The 24,103-nt window shown below is 33.5% G+C and overlaps 1 protein-coding gene, 1 long non-coding RNA gene and 2 pseudogenes across 2 annotated transcripts; 2 read left to right on the plus strand and 2 right to left on the minus strand.

Annotated features, from left to right (window-relative positions):
- Positions 1 to 1,031: 1,031 nt before the first annotated feature.
- Positions 1,032 to 6,938, plus strand: LOC128176991 (F-box DNA helicase 1-like; annotated as a pseudogene).
- A 925-nt stretch (positions 6,939 to 7,863) lies between these two features.
- On the minus strand, positions 7,864 to 10,339 carry LOC128176720 (uncharacterized). Its single transcript, XM_052843234.1, has one exon. It carries the CDS (start codon positions 10,321 to 10,323, stop codon positions 8,344 to 8,346), a length of 1,980 nt encoding a protein of 659 aa, XP_052699194.1. The 5' UTR covers positions 10,324 to 10,339; the 3' UTR covers positions 7,864 to 8,343.
- A 2,080-nt stretch (positions 10,340 to 12,419) lies between these two features.
- On the plus strand, positions 12,420 to 13,842 carry LOC128176726 (uncharacterized). The gene is made up of 4 exons (XR_008242804.1): positions 12,420 to 12,890; positions 13,041 to 13,176; positions 13,372 to 13,455; positions 13,762 to 13,842. It is a non-coding gene; the product is annotated as an uncharacterized LOC128176726 (long non-coding RNA).
- Positions 13,843 to 19,419: 5,577 nt separating this feature from the next.
- LOC128176992 (uncharacterized) lies at positions 19,420 to 21,503 on the minus strand (annotated as a pseudogene).
- Between the last annotated feature and the right edge of the window lie 2,600 nt (positions 21,504 to 24,103).

Raw genomic sequence — 24,103 nt, forward strand, 5'->3', positions numbered from 1 at the left:
TCATATCCTACTTTGATTTATGTTAAAACATGAAAACCTTTTACGATGTAAGTCTTATTTCACCATCTAGCGGTTATTTACATTAACGATAGTATTCAGAACAGAGTTATCGTTCGTGTTCAACCACGTGTATAGTGGTTGAAAATATAAACGTTGGGTTGCTTAATAAAATCATAGCCATGTTTGATGCTTGTGGTGTGCAATACCATGTTTTTAGAAAAATAATGGGTGTTTGTTTTGCATAAAAACTTCGTATTTCGAGCCATTTTCAAGGAACATTCTGCATGAAATAGTACAGTCTGTTTCACTATTGATGCTATTACTAAGTCAGGCGTGGATCGAAAATTAATCCTATGGGGGGATCTCTACAAGCATGTTAATTGTTGCAACAGCAGACAAAAACTATTTTTTGTTTCGTCGCATTTATTTCTAGAACACATTTTATCCACCAATTAATGAAGATAAAGTTTAAAATCAATAAACCTCTAGATTTTATATTTGACTACAATTCTATGATTCTATGAAATACACTATAAACACGAGGCATGATTTTTACTGCGAAACTGAAAGGGTCAAATAAAATCACGTGGTCTAAAATTTAAATGACAATAACATTCGCAGGGGTGAAGTGTAAACCCTAGGAAAAGTTGTGGTCAAATTTCAGGTCTTTACTATGAACATACACAAGTTACACATTTTGCAATGATAGAAGGCTAAATTGCACAAGAACCGCGCAAAATCAATTCAAATGTAGGTTTCAAAATAATCAAAATCCTCTGTACCTCAATTTTTTTTATGCTATGAGTGATTGATGGGTATGATTTACATTACGTTCTTAAATAATGAATTGAAATTACCTTAACATAACATTAAGCCATTTTTTTGCCTATTTGAGAAAATAATTTAAAATATTGATTTTACGGGTGTTTTGTACTACCTAAAGTACTTCAGAATCCCAAAACGTATGGTGTTGCATTTTCAGTCATAATTATCTGTTTCTATATTGTGGTTGTTGTTTTTTAGTCATTCAGGTTTGGTCCAGAGATAGCACAAGTGGCTGCATACTGTATTGAGGAACTGAAACATGAGAAGAAGACAATAGTAGGAAATGGGAACTCTGGTAAGTAAGGGAAACAAGGAATCTAGGAATACTCTGGTAGGGAATTGGAAGTCTTGTAAGTAAGGGGAGCCAGGAATAACGAAATGGAGTAAGGGGAGCCAGGAACTAGGAAATTGAAACTCTTGTAAGTAAGGGGAGCTAGGAATCTAGGAAATGGAAACTGTTGTAAGTATTGATATCAAGGAATCTAGGAAATGGGAACTCTTGTGAGTAATCAAAGCCCGGAATGTAGGACTGCTCTTGAAGGGAATGGGAGTCTTGTAAGTAGTGAGAGCCATAACTCTAGGAAATAAGAACTCTTGTAAGTAAGGTAAGGAAGGAATTTACGAAATGGGAACTCTTCTATGTAAAGGCAGCCTGTAATCTAGGACCGCTCTGGAAGGGAATGGGACGTCTTGTAAGTAGGGGGAGGCAGGAATCTAGGAAATAGGAACTCTTCTAAGTAAGGGGTGCCCGAAATTTAGGACCGCTCTGGAAGGGAATAGGAAGTCTTGTAAGAAGGGGGAGCCAGGAATATAGGAAATGGGATCTCTTGAAAGTAAGGGGAGCCCAGAATCTAGGACCACTCTGGAAGTGAATTGTAGGAATTAGAAGGGGGAGCCATAAATCAAGGAAATTGAAACTCTTGTAAGTAAGGTAAGTAAGGAATCTAGGACCGCTCTGGAAGGGAATGGGAGGTCTTGGAAGTAAGGGGAGCCAGGAATATAGGAACATTTGGTGGGGAAAATCAAAATCAATGAAAAAACATAAGTTAACATAGTTTAATAATAAAAAGAATAGCAGTTTATTGAAAAATAAGTTTATATTGGATTTTGAGGAAACCGGTAAACTTGATCTTTGTATTAATTATTGTCAGGCTGTGTGTATGGAGAGACCAGTGGACAGATAGCTGTTCTATGTCGCTGTAACTTCACTGTTTTCTCTGAAGCGGTCAAGAAATGCTGTTATGCTGGGAAAACCAATATCAGGGTTGCCTTTGTTGGGGTAAGGGAAACAACTCTAAAATCAGAAACTGGATTCTAGATTTTTCTGAACCTAAATTTCTCACTCTTATTAGCTCACCTGATCTGAACGTTCAAGTTAGCTTTTCTGATCACCTGTTGTCCATCTTTCCGTCCGTCTGTCCGTCTGTCCGTCTGTCTGTCCATACTTTCGTGTATACTTTCGGGATGTTTTTGGACCAAAATTTCTCACTCCTATTAGTTCACCTGAACCAAAGGTTTTAGTTAGCTTTTCTGATCACCTGTTGTCCGTTGTCCGTCTGTCTGTCCATATGTCCGTCTGTATACTTTCACATTTTTAAACGGGTTTTCCAACGGAAAAATCCGGATATTAAAATGGTGAAAATGGCGGGCGGGCGGGCGGCTGCCAAAAGGGTACCCTCATTGTACGGATAACTCCTCCTACAGTTTTCAAGATAGGAAGTTGTTCTTTTGCAGATCAATTGTACATATATCAGAGGTGTGCATATTGCTAGGATTTTAATTTCCGATAATTTATCGAAAAAATACCAGCTTTTGAACTTAGTCATTTTTTGGCAAAATGTTGCATATAGGGTACCCTCATTGTACGGATAACTCCTCCTACAGTTCTCAAGATAGGAAGTTGTTCTTTTGCAGATCAATTGTACATATATCAGAGGTGTGCATATTGCTAGGATTTTAATTTCTGATAATTTATCGAAAAAATACCAGCTTTTGAACTTAGTCATTTTTTGGCAAAATATTGCATATAGAGTACCCTCATTGTACGGATAACTCCTCCTACAGTTCTCAAGATAGGAAGTTGTTCTTTTGCAGATCAATTGTACATACATGTATATCAGAGGTGTGCATATTGCTAGGATTTTAATTTCTGACAATTTATCGAAAAAATACCAGCTTTTGAACTTAGTCATTTTTTGGCAAAATATTGCATATAGGGTACCCTCATTGTACGGATAACTCCTCCTACAGTTCTCAAGATAGGAAGTTGTTCTTTTGCAGATCAATTGTACATATATCAGAGGTGTGCATATTGCTAGGATTTTGATTTCCGATAATTTATGAAAAATATACCAGCTTTTGAACTTAGTCATTTTTTGGCAAAATATTGCATATAGGGTACCCTCATTGTACGGATTACTCCTCCTACAGTTCTCAAGATAGGAAGTTGTTCTTTTGCAGATCAATTGTACATATATCAGAGGTGTGCATATTGCTAGGATTTTGATTTCCGATAATTTATAAAAAAAATACTAGCTTTTGAACTTAGTCATTTTTTGGCAAAATGTTGCATATACATGTAGGGTACTCCATTTCACTGGATAAGGGTTGACATGGATTATGGATACAGTTTACATAAAAGAAAACCCGGTTTGCTGTCACATTGACAGCTTTTCACTTGTTGACTTCTTCTCTAAAACCACTGGGCCAAATTTAATCAATCTTGGTACAAAACATCCTTATAGGAAGGGGATTCTAAATTGTTAAAACCCTTTGTAAAAGGGAGATAATCGTGAAACAGTGAGTATAAGGTGTGTGTTTTTAAAAATCATCTTCTCAAGAACCACTGCACCAGAAATGCCAATATTTACACAAAAGCTTTTTGTATTGTGAAGATTCTAATTTGTAAAATCATGACCAAAAACTGGGGTCCCAGGCAAGGTTCAAAGTTTAACAGAGAAATAGGTAGGAAAAATATTTTAAAATCTTCTCGAGAACCACTGAACCAGAAGTGCCAATGTTTACACAAAAGCTAGTATATGTAATGAAAATATCGTGGCCTCCGGACAAAAATGGGGCCCAAGTGGTGTTCAAAGTTTTAAATATAAAGAAAAAATGTTTAAAAATCTTCTTCTCAAGAACTACAATGCTTCAATTTGTGAGATTACTATGCAAACATTCTTAAATAATGTAGATTTTTAATCAATAAAGCTGTGGCCCATGGACTAATACTGCGGCTCCAAGATAGGTTCAAAGTTTAACATGGAAATATATATTTTGGAAAATGTTACAAAAAAAAATTTTTTTGAGAGCTAAAAAGCTACAGTTCGTGAGATTACTATGCAAGCATTCTAAGATCATGTAGATTGTTAATGCCAACCATAAACCACTGACCAATGCTGGGGTGGTTCAATGTTTAAAATAGAAATAGCATATGCTACCAAATAAAATTTTACAAGGAACTGTTGTACAGGTGAGCGATGTTGCCCACAGAGTTGGAGTGAATTACTTTAAAATGTAATTAAATACTTTCAAATACATTTGTACATTGATAATTTTGTGAATTACTTGTAATTACAATTACATTGATTTTTTTCAAATGTAATTAATAACTCTCAGTGTAATTAAATACTCTTCAATTACTTAGTTTTGTTTTTTAAAAATCTTGAGAACAAATACATGTATAAACCACGATTGCAAGGCTTTATGAAGGGTAATGATTTTAAAGGTTGGAGTTCAATTAAATGATCATTTGTATAATTTGTGTTAAAATTTCAAGAAAAATTTTCATTGACACTAGTTTTTCTCCAGTATCAGAATCGGAAAAAATGCACAACTATAGGTAGTACAGCCCATCAGTATATAAAGTAATATTGACTATGATTCAAAAGAATATGGTATTTAGATTCCCTTAAGTCTAAAATAGGGGATGGGGGGGGGGGGTTCTTGGGTATGAGAGGGGTTCACACATGAATAAAATTGGACCTTTACCTATTGCCCTGGGTAGTGTGGCATGACGTATAAACATATTAACATTATGATACATTAAATTATGGTATAAACAAAAGCCCATGCCGAGCAGATATACACACTAAACATAATTATCATGATTATAAGTCACCCTTTTAAACTTCAAAAATTGGATAAAAAGTAATTGAAATGTAATGAAAATGTAATTGAAAATACATGATATATTTGAAATGTATTTAAATACATTCAATTACTTGTACAGTAATTGAAGGCAAAGTCGATTACAAATTACTTTCAATTACTTTGAAAAATGTAATTAAAAACACTAAATTACAAAATACTTTTTCCAATAATCCCATCCCTTGGTTTTAATTAAAATTTGATATGTAATTTGTCTATATTTCATATATTTTGTTTGTACAGGATATGTTCCATTGATGATCTTGCATGCCTTTCTAAATGTAACAACTTCTCTTTGACAAGTAATTTGAGGTAGAGTTTGAAAATAATGTGCATGTTGTAAATTGTATAGGCAAAAGAAATGAATTTGAAGTCTATCATACAGGGTTAATGCTTCATGAATTTGAAAAGATTTGATATTCTATGTGCATGAAATACAAGATTGATCACCTGTAAACTATAAACCTGTTTTATAGGGCACAGATGGCTTTGGATTTCCAATGCTACTGGATCTCTATACTTTGATGCTCTCCCCTGAAGAACGAATTAAACGTAAGTAATTTCAGACTTCAATGCAGCATTTAAAATTCTTTGAATATGAATTTGGTTGAAACCGACCTACAATTTGAATTCAATGTAACACGTTTACAACTTTTAAATAAATATGTTTTCTTTGTAACGATCTTAGGATATTTCATATACAATGTACATTATTGAAAAGTGTATCAATTACTTTTGACTAAAGAATTTGAACAGATATGATTTTTTCAGAGAAACGCGTCACTGAAAATAGCTAGTGAAAACAGTTTTGCCGAGTTTGAGCAGTTCGCTTTGAAGACACATGACACAGAGTGGCTCGGAAAGATTAAGATTATGAAGACTTATCACCATAATCTTCCTGTCTCCATACACAAGATCCTGACCAGGACTGTAAAAGATCTCAACATTGCAGGTGAAGGATCTGAACAGACAGAATGGGGTAAATCATCGGTCTGTCAATAAGCCTGCCTGCTGTCATTTATCTGATTTGTTTTACAGACATGATCTTCAGTACGGTACACAAAGCAAAAGGACTTGAGTTTAACACAGTGAAGTTGACGGATGATTTCAACGTGAGATTGGACTTTGTGACCGGACTTTCTAGTCAGTAAAAATCCACAATACAAAAAAAAATATTTATAGTTACATACTATCTTTAATGTTTTCACCACAAATGCTTACCACCAATCTAATATGTCTGAATATTAAAACAAAGTAAAGCAGATACAGCATTACTAAGACATAGGTCAGAGTTAGATGCTCTTTGTTTTTTCTGTTTTTATCAGGACCAGTGTCGATCAGTGCGGACGAGTTCAATCTTCTGTATGTAGCAGTGACTAGAGCTAAGCGGTCTCTCCTTATGACTCCAACTCGGGTTAACCTGTTGAAGAGGGCAGAAGTAATCCTTTTTTATTTAAGGTCAAAACATGTTTACCTATTCTTTCTTATTTCATGAAAACATTATGCTGTACAAAGTTTTATTTCCGAGATGAGCTTTCTAAACTTCTAATTACATGTTCACGTTGCTTATATTCTTTCTTTATGTTTAATTTAAGGAGAAATACGAGTTTCCTGTGTTGAGTTCTCAGTAGTTTACTTCTGGAGTTGTCATGTAATATAAAGAGACGGACGACTCCCTTTGCTCTGACTTTACAAAAGAAACGGATTGTAACGGTTAGTATTCTTGTTGGGTATGCTTTGCTATAAATTATTTAAGTATATATTGAAATAATTTCGATAGTTATTTATTATTTGTTCCTGTGATACATGTTTATAATTTGTAGAGTGACGGAGTCGTTATTAAGGGAGGTATTTACGGACCAAAGATTCTGGTGAAGATTAGTCTTCACTTCAGAGAATTAATTGGGGACCTTGACCACAAGCACACACAGGCTGAGAACTTCATGACGAGGAGAGTGATATAGAAATTATCATTGATCTCGGGGTGTGAAGATGAGAGAGAGAGAAAGAGTGAATGAGTGACAGAGAAAGTGACAGACTGAAGAGAATGACTTCCATGCAGTGTAAGTTGTTATTTAACCTGTAATGATAGGAGAGAAATGTACATCGATATTAGTTTGAGGAAAGTAACTTTTTATAAACTTTGCATTTGTGTTTATGAGAGAGAGAGAGAGAGAGAGAGAGAGAGCGAGAGCGAGTGAGTGTTTGTATCAAAGAGTGTATTATTGTCATTGTATACAAAGTAATCAAACAATGGTGCTTAACGATTCTGATTACAAGTATTCCATCATTGATTTGATTTCTTTCTACTTAGCTCTTAGGGATTACACCAAAAAAAAGATAAATCATTCAACATTTAGTTTTGTTGTTTTTTTTCAAATGTTGGCATTTCAAACTGTAGTACATGATTCTGCATACTTGGTTTAGAAAATAGTGTTATGTTAAAATTTAGTTCGTACTTGAAAAATATGAATTTGTTTAATCGTACTTGAACTTATTCGGATTTTTTTTAACCTAGTCGTACTTGAAATCGATAAGGTTTTTGTTAATTTGTATTTAGACTCATTAGGATTTTTTTTAAACTCGTACCAAGAAGTATTCAAGTTGGCTTCTTTTTGTTTTAGATACTTATGTTTATTAGTTTAAGAACTCAGCTTCTTAGAGGAACTTCTAGCTTTACTTTCTACATTAACGGTATGCCTTTTCGTTGCTTTGTAACGAGCTTTGCTTAACGAGCTTTGCTCTAGTTCATATTTTTATTTTTTGAAATCCATCCTTAGACATAGAATGTAATGTTGCGAATTTTTATGATATGTTTGTTAAAAAACAATAAACAATACAAGTGAATGCTTTAATTGACATTTTTAAAATTCAACATGCATCATAGGTTTTCATTGAAAATAGGTAAAATCAATAAAGTTAGAATTGATTTCGTTTGCATAATTATATTAAAGAAGGTTTTGGCACTTAAAAATTTAGTGTATATTTGAATATTTACGTGGTACTTTTAATGCAAAATATTGCATTTCATATCAACTACAAAAATCTTATTTAATGATTTTTTCATATTTACCATTTCAACAATTAAGATCACAAAAATAAATATTGTATTTTTATCAAAATGCAAAAAAATTGCAACTCTAAAAACAATCCAGGTATTGTCCAATATATACTTGCAAATATTAATTCAAACATTATGTTAGGTACCGACACGGGTAAATTTACGACCCTGATACGCAACACCCAGATGAGACCTTATTTGAAGTTCTTGTTGGTTGTTTAACATCTTTTTAAATGTTCAAGACATTATCCACTGAAGTAAATAGCATTAAGATATCGTAAAAGTGACATTTGACGAAAATGGGGTGTCTAAAAGTGTAGGTCTTGGATTCTTTTTGTGGTAGCAGTTTGTATTTTATGGAATGGATATTGTCCTAGTGACTGTTGGTATGAGTACAGGGCAGCCTGGAGGTTTCCTGCCATCTGTTGACAGATCCCCGGGATCTCCCAGGAAATGTCTAACCATCCCTGATCATGGTGGACTAGGACCTGTAGATTATCTAGAGCTGTTTGTGCTATCATTATGTTAACATGTCTAGAGCATAAAAACTCTAGCATATGTAACAATACAAAGGGTGGAAGATCCAATAAAGGCTTTCTGTTTTGTATACTAGACTGTTGTTCTGGTAATAGTTCACTAATATAACAGATTTCATTGTTAAATCTAATATCCCCTGCTACAGCAAGTCTTTTTTTAGACCAGGACTGTCCCCCTACAGCGTCATTATACCTCTCTCTGTCTACACGTTCATTATACATCAGATATGGCTGTGCTAACTTGACCTTTGTCCTCTCTATGACAGATAAAGCTTCCCTGTATCTGAGTGTCTTGTAATAATACATGGCAAGGTACAACATGTCGGAAACACACCCAAACTTGGCTGTTAATTTGAGCAAGTGACAAGATATTTTGTCAGCAACATACATTTGTTTATTGACACCTGTAACTGTATACATGTTGTGTAATATAAAAGCAATGCACTGAAACATTGAGGATGTATGTTTCTGTAAACTTACAACATGATAATGTGACAGTGGTAAATCTATTAACTGCTCTATAGCGTGTAGGTAGTATATACAGCTTTGAAGGTCGAATGGGTATAGTGTATTACTACTATTTATCTCACCAAATAATTCTACATCAAACTCAGCCTCAGAGATTAGAGTATGTTCATTAGTGCACACTGTGAGTCTGGGATTACAGAGGACATCGATGATAGAGGACCTGATGGAGGGACTGTGTAGCAGCAATGCTATACCCTTCTCATACAACCCATACAGTCGCCTGAATAAACTTGTTTGTGCATGGCCATAGATTTTGCCTAGAAACATGTTGTTTTTGGGGATGAAAAAATTTGGACAGATCCCTTCATACACCCATTTAAGGAGAAGTTTTAAGCAGATCCAGAAACCGACAAGAAAATTTTGTGGACACCAGTGAGGAAGTGTGTTTTGTTGAATGGCCCAAAAAACAGCTGTTTTCATGTGGTAGGAACACAATAGCTTATCTTCAGTTCTTGGTCCATTGTTAATTATTTCCTTTAAGAACAATTTTACCAAACCGTAAGTTAAGAATTGTGTGTGATTCATTGAATACACAAGTTTGTACTCTGCCTGAGAGAAAGAAATTCTCCATTCAATTTCTTCATGGTTTCCTAGTTTGTGTCCTATTGCTACAACGTGACACCCATTTCTGACAATGTCATTGACAACATGAGGTGGGGGCCATGAGTAACATCTGTCTATCCATGAGGTAGCAGACGGAGGCCAAAAATCACTTACAAAGCAATGTGCATGATCGTATTCTAGTGGTCCATCTGTTCCACTGCTACATGGTCCATGTATTGTGTCATCAGGATGAAATGGAACCGCAATATGTGTGTTCTCTCTGTGTTTAGAACTTGATATATAAAGTTTTCCATTTATTTCCACACATGATAATATCACTCCTTGTCCGGCACTTTCTAATGGTAACCAAAGTAATGTAAATCCTGGTGGACTCTCAGAACTGTCAGAAAGAATCAGTGTCTGTCCGTGTATGTTGTAATACTCAGACTGAGAGAAGTCCCACATAACTAGGTGGTCAGTCGGCCATATCATAGTGTCAATGTCTGAACCACGTTCTAGTAATCTGAATCCTTCTTTGTAACTCCCACTCCTCATTAATCTCACTACATCATATTTTTGTTTGTCCAACAACTCCATCATATCCCCTATATCTCTCCTGGAGGTCACTTGCTGCGGGGTCCCCATCTCGCGACACATTCCCACATACACAGACTCGGACATATTCTGAACAGGATTTCCTCCTCTAAAATTGAAAGAAGACTAGAAGAGTATAATAAATGGATGTATATGTACCCAATTTGTTTACATCAATGACCAATGGTAATTAGGAAATTGTGAACTTTAAAATAACTTACATTTGTGTTGCTCTGTCTGAATCCATAACAAAACAGAAATCAGTGATTGGCAATCTGATTAAAATCAGTTATTCTCATTGGATACCGTTCTTGAGAATCTAAATAATTATTTAAAATAAGGTTATGACCTTTTTCAACCGATAAAAATTTGTGTTTCCAAAACGCTGTTGTCAGAAATTTCAATAACAACATGATTTTTATGTCATTAAAAGCAACCCAAGCCTCCACTCCAAACTCACTGGAGTCTTTTAGGAAAGAAAGTTTGCAGAAAACGAAAAACCACATTTTAAACATATTTTGCAAAACGATGCATTTTTCTGGGAGTTATATGACTTTTCTCAACGCAGTCACCTTGAATAAATACCAATACTAATATTAGCTGCAATGCAGTGGGAAAAAACATTCTTTTTATATAAAATTGAATCTAATAAAGATTGATTAAAGTGTTACCTGACCTTTCTACTATCTACTAGTTAATGACTTATGTACATCATTCTTGAAGTTCACTGATGCAGGAACTCTAAGGTTAATGACATCAATTTCAACCATATCCGATTTGCTCAATCAGCCACAGTCAAAGATCCTAGTAGGGAACCCTCACCAACAAATCCACTCCTTCAGGGGGGCAGTCAATGCTCTCCAGCAGATCAGCGCGTCGTTTATCTTTTACTTGACACAGATTAGACATCCAGGTAACACTGAGAACTGTATAAGCCAATCAGCCTCTGAAGTTTTGTATTCAGTCAGTCGTCTTAAAGAAATGTTTAAATGCATCAAATGATTAAACACAGTATATCTCCAACACCCAATTACGTGACAAGTAACATAGTATATTGCTGTACAGCTTAGTAAAGTGTATTCTCCTATAAACTTGCAGAAACTAATTGCATACAGTACATCTTCAGTACTCACTGTTTTACAGTCCTTGGAAAAACTATTGTAGTAAACGTCTTGGATTTACATGTAATTACATCAGATTTCGTGATATAATATTATCTGTTAATACGCATGTTATGTAATTGATTTGAACATATCAAAACAAATTATGTTATGTTTGTAGTCATGATTATCTGTTTCTATTTTGTGATGGTTGTTTTTCAGTTATTTTGGTTTAGTCCAGAGATAGCACAAGTGGCTGCTAGCTGTATCTAGGAATTTAAACATGAGAAGGTGAGAAGACTGTAGTGGGTTATGAGAACTCTGGTAAGTAAGGGAAGCCAGGAATCAAGGAAATCAATTTTCAGACGTATGCGATTGTTACGGCTGATTTTTGTTGATATTAAGAACCAAAAAAAAAAAAAACCCGATATCGCCCACATGATCAATTAAAACACTTTCTTTTCCTTTTTAAAATTCAAATACTTGGTTCCATAAGTTTTTGTTTCAGTCCGTTTTTAAACGTAATAGTAATCGTAGTTACTGTAGTTTGGCAGTTTCAAAAGTGTATAGAATCATAACTGTAATCTTTTCTCACTTATACTCTATTCAACGATAACAAATCTATCGGGTTGTTAAAAGCAAATGTACTTTCTCTAAATAATATAATTATACAGCTTTATATTTAATACATTTTCAAATTTTCTTTCTTTTATACATATGTGTGATGTACTTGTCCATGTAGTACCGCACATATTCATAGCGCTTAGAATCCGTGGATCGGTCCACAGGTAAAATTGCAACATATGTTCAACATATGTTTCGAGTAACGTATGTTCAACATACGTTGAACATACGTTAAACATATGAATTTTTCACAGTTTGTTGAACATTTGTTTGAAAAATATTGTTAACATATGTTTGAAAAATACGTTAAACATATTACAGACTCAAAATATATTTTGAACATATATTTGTGGTAATCATATGTTCAACGTATGTTGAAATTGTTTTTAAAATACAGTGAATAAATCATACAGTAATTACCATGTTTACGAATGACAGAATGTAGAATATGTCAGAAAAGGTAAGGTCTGTAAATTTCTTCACACAAAGCTACAATTCAACAGCTTACTGTCTTTAGTTTATTTAGACCTTACAAGTTTAATGGTAAACAAGCATAAAAATGTAGATTTGAAAAATATACTTAGATCAGACGCATTTAAAAACTAGAGCAAAGCTCATTGCAAATCAACAAGTATGTCTTATATTGCTGTTTTAAATCAGTTATTAATGAAAAAAGTCTTTAAAATCCCACAAGGAAATTCCTAATGAATTATTTTGTGTCAACACAAATTGTACAATGATTTATATCTTTTCATTGAAATATTTATATCAATTCAATTCATTTTTCTTTTTAAAAAATCTTTATCAATATTTATAGTGTAATTTTTATTACATGCTAATTGAAAAAAGTGTTTTTATTTTAGGAATGCATAGACTAGTGGACACATCACAGATGGCATCAAATAACACAGTGTCAGAGATTATGAAGAAGTAAGTGCATAATTATAAAAATTTCTTACACTTTCAAAACTGCAGCATGATGTATATTTTTCAAACTTGAAATATTATTGTAGTAAAGTTTAGATTCAATGAATATCAAATAATGAGTGACACTGTTTGACAGAGTATTATAATTTGTAGCAAATGGATGTAGTAGTGCAGAGGTTTGTAAGATTTCTTGGATGCAGTTTGAATACGATGAAGAGGATCCAGGATCCAGATATTCGTCCTGAGCTCAAAGATATAGATCCGCACTACATTTGCTATACAAGTTATGGTAATTAAATTTAAACATGGCTCTGACTGTATGATTGATACTAATTATCATTTATTTAGTTCTTATGATTTTTTATAAGATTTCAAAATCTCATTTTGTAGAAATAACACAAATATATTAATGGTTTTCCACTTCTTAATTTGCAAATTTTTAAAAGGTCTGATGGTTGTATTTGCATTTTTATTAACATTTAAGACAGAAGTTTAGACTTGACTTGTCAAATGATAAACAGCACATCGAAAAAGAAGTTGGACAAAAAGTGGGATTAATGCATTAAAGGTACAGTTATAAATCTGTCTGTCTGTCTGTCTGTCTGTCTGTCTGTCTGTCTGTCTGTCTCTCTCTCTCTCTCTCTCTCTCTCTCTCTCTCTCTCTCTCTCTCTCTCTCTCTCCAGAACTTACAAATGATTTAAGTATTCAACAAAATTTACTTTAGGACCAGAATGAAAAAACTTAACTCGTGTTGTATTTGCAACTTGATCTTGATACTCTTTAAACTTTTGTTTAAATAATGGAGCGATTGAGGCAATTCTAAACTTATAAACCATCTTCAAAAGTGTTACATTCTCTTTGTTTCTTTTTCAGAAACAATTAAAGCTGCAGTGAGTGAGAACTATTTACAGGAGAATAACAAACTTGTGTATTTGATATTTCCAACAATAAAAATTACACGTATTTTTATCTCTGTTTTTTTTTCATCAGATAACTGGAGCTGAAAAATTAATGCAATTTTTAAAAAGATTCAGTGTTGTAAAAACAGGATAATCAGTTGAAGAGGGTAATTCGGGAAAAGAATTTATATCGACAATCAACAAAAAAAAATTATTATAGGCATATTTTCAAATATGCATGACATATGTGATACATGTTGTGTAAATAATCCCAAAGGATAGAGAAAATGAGTAAACACTAAAATGAAATTAACATATGTTCAACATATGTCTAACATATATTTATAAACATATGATAATCATATGGTTATCAAACATTACTCGAAACATATGTTGAACATATGTTGCAATGTTACCTGTATATAGAACCCAATATGAAAGACAATGATGTGTATCTGATCAGCTTCCGTACATCGCACGAGTGATTTTTTCATGTGAAATCACGGGCCACTACCAGCTATACGGAAATAAAGTTGAAAGTTATTTTATGAAATGCGGGTTTATTTTTAGTACATGTACAATGCTTGAATATAATTTAACAAGTTTGTACATGTTTTTATCTATAATCTATAACATAAAAGTGATTTTTGTTTATTTATTGCTACATAAATAGCTGAAGTCCAAATTATTCGATTCACCGATAATATGCAGTTGTTATTTACTACAGCACATCAACATGTTTTAAAAAAATATGATCTGAATTGTTTTCATTTCTTATTTTGAATTGGTTTAAATTAAGGCTGTAAATTAATTAATAAATCAGAAAGTGTAACAGAAAATAAGACGTTTAAGCTCCCGACATTTTAATCGGATCGTAAGTTACAACATCACGTGTGTTTAGAAAAAAAAAAGATATATTAAATTGATTTGAATTTTGATTATATATCTTAATTATTAGATATATTTGGGGAATTTATTTCAATTCATTTAAGAACAAATGAACTAAAAGATACTCATTTACGTCGAGTTTTCAGATCACAAAAAATTAACTTCACGTTGACAGCCCCGATAATTTTCTGGGTCCGTGCAACTTAGTCGACATCCTTTTTTTTTAAATATGAAAAGGATATATATGTTTCAACCCTTGTTTAGCCATAATTTATATATTTCTAAACATACATGTACGCTATTTCTATCAACGTCTCAGGTAACGATATCCACGGAGTGACACAGTGGCCACGGAGTTACACGGGCGGCCACGGTGTGACACGGTGCTTTTTCTTGAATTTTCTAATACACATACACGGTGTCACACCGTGTACACGGTGCAACAAAGACCGTTTTCCACGTGTTTTTACACGGTGGGTGTCGGGATACTCGTGACCTGTACTGAAGGACAACTTTGGTGGGAAATGGGATTTTTTTTATAAGTTAGGGGAGCAAGGTGTCTAAGTTTTAAAAAAATCAACGTTTATTATTAAAGGTAGTCAGAAGTATAGGAAATGGAGACTCCTGTGACGAAAGGGTGCAAGGAATCTGGGAACGCTTTGATAAGAATTACATCAAAATCAATGGACATTGATGGTAACCTAACAACAAAACTTTATGATAAACGCGATTAATTCAATTATTCTATAGTCAACTTTCCTTACGTATGTAGCAATATACATTCATCACCTGCATATAGTGTTTTTGTCTCTCAGTTAATTCGATACGCAAGGGCATGCTTTTCGTATGAACAGTTTCTAAGGCGAGGCAAGCTACTGAAAAACAATTTGATAAGACAGGATTATGGACAGTCTAGTTTGAAGTAATGTTTTCTTAAGTTCTATTGTCGATACAACGACGTTGTCAGCAAATGAAATCTTCCAATGGGTCACATACTGACTGACATTTTTCATACTAATTATTAGACCATAATTTATCACCTAATTGTCTTCGGACTTTTCTGGTGTTTTCCCTCGATTACGACAATAGCACACGGCGGGTGTGACTGGTCAGCAAAGAATGGTCACTCCTCCTAGGCACCTGATCCTACCTCTATCTTTTTGGAGGTCCTAGTTATTTTGCTTTTGAATTTAAATTTCGTTTTATGGATTTTTGAGAAGGTTCAGGGTTTGTTATTCTGATTTTTTTCATAATAACAAAACTTGATACAGCTATGAAATAAAATGCATTGAAGTTTTTTAAGAAGACAGTTTATATTGTTTTTTAGGAAACAGGTAAACTGGATCATCAAATTAATTGTATTTATTACTGTTATCAGGCTGTTTGAATGGAGAAACTAGTGGACAGATTGCTGCTTTGTGTTGCAGTAACTTCGCCGTTTTCTTTGAAGCGGTGAAGAAATGGTGTTATGCCATGGAAATCACATCAGGGTATCCATTGTTTGGGTAATAAACAACTCTTAAATCAGGAACATGATTCTGAATGTTTCTGGAATTTTATTTTAAGTAACGTCAGTTGACATTATAGAGCAACCTTTTTTTTTAAATTAAAAATAATAATTTTTTACAATTTGTTATCAAGAGACATTAATATTTGGTTATTTTAAATATGAAAAATATCGCTATAAATTATCTACATACATACTCTACGTCCTTATGATAAGAACAATTTCATCCTTTTGAGGAGATGGATATTCCCGAAACTTAACTAAAGCGTAAAACATCTTAGATGAAAATGCTTACAATCTATTTCATTTGATTTTATAGAATAACATATCATATGTTGTTTAATCACCCCTCTGGTGCTCTTTCTCTCTCTCTCTCTCTCTCTCTCTCTCTCTCTCTCTCTCTCTCTCTCTCTCTCTCTCTCTCTCTCTCTAGCAAATATAGCCATATATCTATAACAAAACATCACAAAATTTTAAGAGTTTGTACTGTAAACCACATTATTTATTGGAAGTTTTTCCATATTACTTTGGATATTACTATTTTATTTCATTTCCTTAACCTAAGCCGTGAGTCACATAATATGTACAGAGGGTGAATATTCGTTGCTTGATCAGAAAATTAACACTCTCGTCAACACTTTCATAGCATTGATCTCTGCAACGAATTACCTAAAGAGACATCTTATTGTTAAAATAAATGAAATAAACATAGATACAAGTGTTAAGATTAAAGCTATATTCTTACTGTTTACTCTGATCTGTGCGGGCGAGTTCAATCTTCTGTATGTAGCAATGACACGAGCCAAAGTGGTCCCTCTCTATGGCTAAATCTGATGAAGTCAGCAAGTGTTATCCAGATACTTTTTTAATAAAATATTTCTCTCATTATGTGGAAACGTTTTGTTATGCAACATTTAACACGTTTTAAAGAGTTTCATAACACTGTTCTATTTCCTTATTCGTTTTTAAAATGTTTTAAAGAGTTTCACAATAATATTCTATTTCCTTAATCGCTTTTACTCTATTTTTGTACTTTGTATCCTGTCAATGTAAGAAGAAATGCGGGATTCCAGTGTGGAGTTTTCAGACTGTAAATTTCAATTGTATTTGTTTGTATATAAGTTTTTCAGCTTCTTTAATGCTATCTAAACCTTTAGAAGAAATCATCTATGATTATAGACTTAAAAGCTCGATATATGGTTATTATTGTAAATTGATGTGATCGTAATAGAGAGGTGTTTATCGACCGAACTGACAAAGATTCTGATAAAGAGTAGTCATGACTTCAAGAATTACTTGGGGACCCAAATCACAAACACACACAATTGGAAGACTTTCCTGACGAGTAGAGATGAATAGAGATTATCGTTGATCTGGGAGAATAACGACAAGAGACAGGAAGAGAGAGAGAGAGAGAGAGAGAGAGAGAGAGAGAGAGAGAGAGAGAGAGAGAGAGAGAGAGAGAGAGAGCGAGAGAGGGGGAGAGTTCTATGCTGTTTAAATTGTTGATTTTGCCAATTTGGAAAACAAGCAATTGAACAATAATGACAGGAGACAAATTAATGTGCATTGCCATTAATTTGAGAATGTGACTATGACTCTACATATAAACTGTATTTGGAGAGAGAGAGAGAGAGAGAGAGACAGAGAGAGAGAGAGAGAGAGAGAGAGAAAGACAGAGAGGGAGAGGAGAGAAAGTGAGAGAGAGAGGAGGAAAAAAAGAGAGAGAGAACAACAGAACCTAATGGTTTATCTGATGAAGAAAGTGGAGATTTTTTAAAGATAAAAAGTATCAAGTGTATATCTCACGTTCGTTGGAAAAGATGTAAATTTTGTTTTTTTTTCACATCTACTGGGCCCAAATCTATTTCAATATATCCGTTTAAAACTTTAAGGATTTTGTTTATCGAATTATGCCGAAAACTTCACATAGCCTCGCAATATCCGATATTTCGCTATTGAAATAATTATATAAATTTAATAATTATTTCAATATCGAAATATCGGATATTGTTAGGCTATGTGAAGATTCCGGCATAATTCGAAAACAAAATCCTTACAGATCTGTAACTCTAGAGTTTTACGGATATATTGAAATAGATGCTACATTAACCTAAGATACGGAAATAAAAACACAATGCAGGAAACAATAATACTATTAATTGTTAGATTATCTAATTTAGAATGTTAATTATTCTCTCAGCTACGTTCATGACTATTTAGTCTTAAATAGTGTCATGTCCTAGCTGAAAACACATTGAGGTCTTTCGAACTTCCATGTAAAAGACCTGTAATATTGTTTATTTTTTTTTTTACTTATTTTTCCACTATTTTTAGGACAGCTTTTTATTTGGAAATATAATGAAAAACATTTCCTTTACTCCCAGAACTAGCCCTTTTGGGAAGGAAATGCTTAGCGATAGAAACTGTGGACTTTTACCAAATTCTTTGTTCGAGTTAGAGGGTCCTCCAATCTATTTATGCTATTGCAGAAAGGACCAGAGAACTCCTTTTAGTAGTCATTGTTCCCAAAAATTTTAAAATTTGAATAAAAACACTAACAATTCTAAACATCGAACCTCTTCGGATGGAAGCGTCTCACTTGGCCAATCAAAATGAAATAAAGGCTAAAGGTCAAGGTCTTTTAAAAATATGTGAATTATTGATTTTCATATCTCTTCTGTTTAGGATAGTATATGAAAACTTTTTCATGAATGTAATAGGACCTGATAAGCCAATACAACTCAGCCCCTTTTTTAATATAGTTAGAGAGTTATTGCAATTATTGTAGAAAATGCTTATTATTGCTCCTCCTTTGAAAGTGAACTTTACAACTTATATGATCCTTCAATTTATTCACATCGAAAAGATCTCGTGTTCCCTACATGCAGTTATTGTCTCTGAAAATTTCTTAATTTAAAAAAAAAGACATAACTTTTGAGCTATTTATGATAAAGGCATTAAACCACTTGAAAATGAAGAGTTGACCTTGACCAACCAAACAGCCATAAAGTTCATAGGTCAAAGTCAATAAACAAAGGAATTCTAAATCTTTAAACATTATTTTAAAGTAATGGAAGGCAAGCATTTCATCAATTCTAATGAATTTAATTTGAAAACAAACGTTTTAAAAATAAGAAATGATAAGGTGAAAAGTTTTAAAATATTAGAATAAATGAATAAAAAGTAATTTGCAATAGATTTAAATAGATATTTCAATTCAGTGTAGACAGAATCTTACAAGGTATCCAGAACTATGATTTTACAAAAAAAACCATGAATATATTGAACAGGTAAAGGTACACCTAACTGTATCTTACATGAAGGTAAAAGTCGTGGGGTTCTGTCAACATGTTTATAACATAAAAACTTCAGCATGAAAAACATTACTACGGGTGGAATAAACAAAACAGACCATTTTCTGTCTTGATTGGACTGTTGTTCTAGTATTAATTCATCAATATATACGATCTGATTACTTAGAATGATATACATCGCTGCAGTCTGTCTCATTTTCCGAGTCAATGACTGCCCCCCTACAGCATCACTGTACCCCTGTATATCTACATTCCCCCTAAACATCAGGTATGGCTGTGCATAATTGACCCTTGCCATCTCTAATACAGATAAAGCTTTTTTGTATCTTAATGTCCTGTAATAGTACATGGCAATGTATAACAAATCAGAAATGGATCCAAACTTGGCTGCTAATTTAAGCATCTGACAGGACGATTTGTCAACAGTGTATAATTGTTTGTTGCCAATTGTGCCTCTGTACTTCTCATGTATATTAAAAGTTATACGCTGAAGAATGGTCGCTGTATATTTCTGCAAACCAAGAACTTGAAGCTGTGTCAGGGGTGAACCAATCAATTTCTCTACTGTACGAATGACTGTTATACAGTCCTGTTGGTCGGATGTGTGTGCTGCATCACTGTGTTGTATCTCAATAAATAAATCTGCATCATACTCCGCCTCCGAGATCAAAGTGTGTCCATCAGTACACACCGTGAGTCTGGGATTACAGAGGACATCAACTATAAAGGGCCTGATGGAGGGACTGTGTAGCAGTATAACAATACCCTTATTATACAACCCATACAAATGCCTGAACAAGGCTGACTGTGATTGGCCATGGATATTGTTAAGAAACATATTATTTTGTGGAATAAAAAAGTTTGGACAGATCCCTTCATAAACCCATTTAAGGAGAAGTTTGAAGCAGACCCAGAAACTGGCCAGGAGATTTTGTGGACACCAGTGAGGTAGTGTGTTTTGTTGAATGGCCCAGAAAACTGCTGTTTTCATGTGGTAGGAACACAATAGATTTTCTTCCTCTCTTTGTCCGCTGTTAAGTATTTCCTTTAAGAACACTTTCAACAAACCGTAAGTTAAAAATTGTGTGTGATTCATTGAATACACAAGTTTATATTCTGCCCGAGAGAAATAAATTCTCCATTCGTTGTCTTCATGGTATCCTAGTTTGTGTCCTATTGCAACAAAGTGACATCCATTTCATACAATTTCTGTGACAACATTAGGTGGGGGCCATGAGTGACACCTATTTATCCATGAGGAGGCTAAAGGAGGCCAATAATCACTAACAAAACTTTGAGCTTCATCGTATTCTTTGAATCCCACTTTTCCACTACTACATGGACCATGTGTAGAAGAGTCAGGTGTAGAGAAAAGAATTTGGTTTTCTCTATATTTAGAACTTGATATATAGAGCCTCCCATTCCTCCATACACAAGATGACAACACTTGCAGTCTGGATCTTTTCAATGGTAACCAAAGAAGGGTAAACCCTGCTGGACTCTCGGAACTGTCACAGAGAATCGGTGCCTCTTTTCGTGTGTTGTAAAACTGGGGGAAGTCCCAGAACACTCGGTGATCAGTTGGCCATAGCATAATGTCAATGTCGGAGTCGTTAAAACTGAACCCTTCTCTGTAACTTCCACTCCTCATTGATTTGAACGTACCTCATTCATTTACTTTATTCATCCAGATCTCTCTGATGTTCGCTATTTCTCTTCGGCAAGCCGCCTGTTGTGGGGTCCCTATTTCTTTACACATTCCAACATAAACTGATTTAGACATTTTTTGGACAGCCATCGTACTGAAATCGAAAGAACACAAAATAGTTCTCCTTTTCAACTTTCTTGGTATCACAAATACTAATGACGTATGTAAATGTTGATCTGTACGGACAACTTACTTTATGTTGCTTTGCTAGATGAATGGACCTCAGAAAATGTCTTTTGTTTGCTCTCACATTTTTAAGAAACTGTCGTCAGGTGAATCTAAGTCTATGTGTTTTATAAGACTCAATTAATTATAGACGTCGGTAAAACCGTTTAAAAAGTAAATAGTGAATCTGTTGTATATTGTATTTGCTGTCATATAAATATGATTGTATGCTCAATTAATTTAAAGCTTTGTAATACATTTATTCTCGTTGCATCAATACACTGGTTTAAAAAAATAATCACTATTGTCTATGTTAGGCAAAGAGGAATAACTCTTGTTATACAATGTACAACACAACCTATGAAATCGATATTTATAATTCATACAGAAAACTTGCATCTTCCGCGTAATTGTAATAATTCTAATGCTTTTAAATGTAATATTTATATTATCGAACACTTTATCATTTTAAAGGTACAATTTTGCTTATAGGGAAAAATTCATTTCCCCCAATTTCTAAACAAAATGAATAACATGTTCATTGATAACATCAGTTATTGTTAAAGACACTCTAATCGGTAACTGCTGCTGGCTGGCAGTTTTAATAAATCCGATGGAACATAATTTGACGAAAGGATGAATTAAAGCATTGCATACCTATGTCATCTTGAATCAGTAATAGATAAATGCAATGCATAAAGAATGAATATTTATATTTTTTGAATTCATAAATACACCATTTGTGATCCGTTCCTCCATTTTTTTTAGCACTGATCCGTTCTTTTTTTTCATAGCATGTCATATAGAAACATATGAAATACGGGTGTCCCTATTTGGATGATCTTAATCCCTCAATCTGATTTGATATATTTTCTCTTAAAGTTTAAAATTTGTTATTTTAGGTGTATGTGAAATGTTTTCCTCGTCTTCGACCATTTCAATTCATAGTTTTAAAAGTTATTTATAAGGAAATAAAAACGTTAATCGTTTAGATTTAATTTTCATGTTTGCAGGAAATTGGTTGTTGTTGTGGTATCTCGGAAATTAAATGTCGATTTCTGAAAACGTTTGAAATCAATGGAATTAATAATAATTTGTATGTACAATTTACTAAAACACACATATTCTAGAGTTATATCCGAATCAATGAGTGTGTTTCGTCTCGGAAACAAATCGCTTTCGGTTACTTTTCAGAGCGTTTTGTTTTGTTTTGTTTTATTTCACCTGTACAGATGCTGCCTACATTTAAGATCACCATTAATATTGGCTGCTGTCAGACCCCTTTAAGGTATAAATAAGTGTTTTTCAAAATTAAGTAAAATATAAGTATTTCACTTTATTTAAAAATAAAACGTGTATAATCATTCAGAAAAGAGTGTAAGTTTGCCTGATCGGGTCTGATAAGTTTTAATTCAAATTGGTCAGGACAATTTTACTAGAGTATTTATTCATAGAAAAGGTAATTTTATGAATGGGAATGGAGCCTAAAGGCCTTTCAAGAGACAATATACGGAAGTGCACAAAAAGAACATCATCGTTCATCTTACCTTATGAACAGGTATCATAACAAAATGTTTTATTTTGTGTCTTGTAAACTTTGTACAGCATTGGCTACCTATTTTGATGTACAATTATTTTATCATTATTTTAATCATTTCAATTGTGTATTTAATACAATATAAAAAGCATTCTGAGAGTATTGCATAAGCAATACACGTCCCCTACCAGTTTGTAGAAGTTTGTGAAAACAATGGACTGTTATGCAGAATATCATTTCTTACCGTCTTCTGTACCCCGAATCAACAGACCAACCCGATAACGAACCCGATTGTGATAACACAAAAAACCCTGTTAATTAAATTTACAACACAATGCTTGGCACTATTTTACAGAACTTATTTGTTTGTTAGAATCAATACAAGGTATGGTCAAAGTAATGCACGATATTATACTGACTACATACTTTCCTCGTTTACTCAATACACACCGAACCCGATAACGAACCCGAGCATTAAAAAAATGGAATATAAAAAAATTATTTTCTCGAAAACATGGTCAACCAGACGCTACAAAAGTGTAAACTTGATTTCTAGTTTGACATTTTGAGGCTGTTCAGCAAATTTTATATTATTCCGAAAACGCATAAAGAAAAAAATTTGTGGAAAACTGAAGTGTGACAGACAGACGGACGGACGGACGGACGGACTGACGGACGCAGAGGAAAGCTATAGTCCCCTCCGGTGAAAACCGGTAGGTAACTAATAATTGGCTTTCAATTTCAAACTATCGTGTCATAAACATAACTCCTGGATTCTTGATGAGGTTATGCAATTTATTAGATCTGCAATTAAGGAATAAGGAATCATTCTTTGATTGTAAATTATGATGTGATAATTTTGGTCGGGGCGTGAACAAATCCAATAAGCCTGAAGGGCTTTATGATAGATTTGATCACGCCCGACCAAAATCATTACCTCATAATATTTAAAGAATGATTCCTTATTACTTATATAATTTTAATCCATCTCACAATTATATATTTGAATATAAATAAGCAAAACCCGCTGGCGCCTCAATTTGGCGTCATTTGAAGTTATGGGTTATATAGAACAAACCGATATGTAGTGTTATTACAGGCTAAGACACTGGAAAATGTAATTATTATCAGATAGACAACGCTTTTGTTTTTATGATAATTTAATTTCTTTACCATATACTAGGTGTACTACTT

The sequence above is a fragment of the Crassostrea angulata genome, chromosome 3, assembly GCF_025612915.1.
Source record: "Crassostrea angulata isolate pt1a10 chromosome 3, ASM2561291v2, whole genome shotgun sequence".
Classification (NCBI taxonomy): Eukaryota; Metazoa; Mollusca; class Bivalvia; order Ostreida; family Ostreidae; genus Magallana; species Magallana angulata.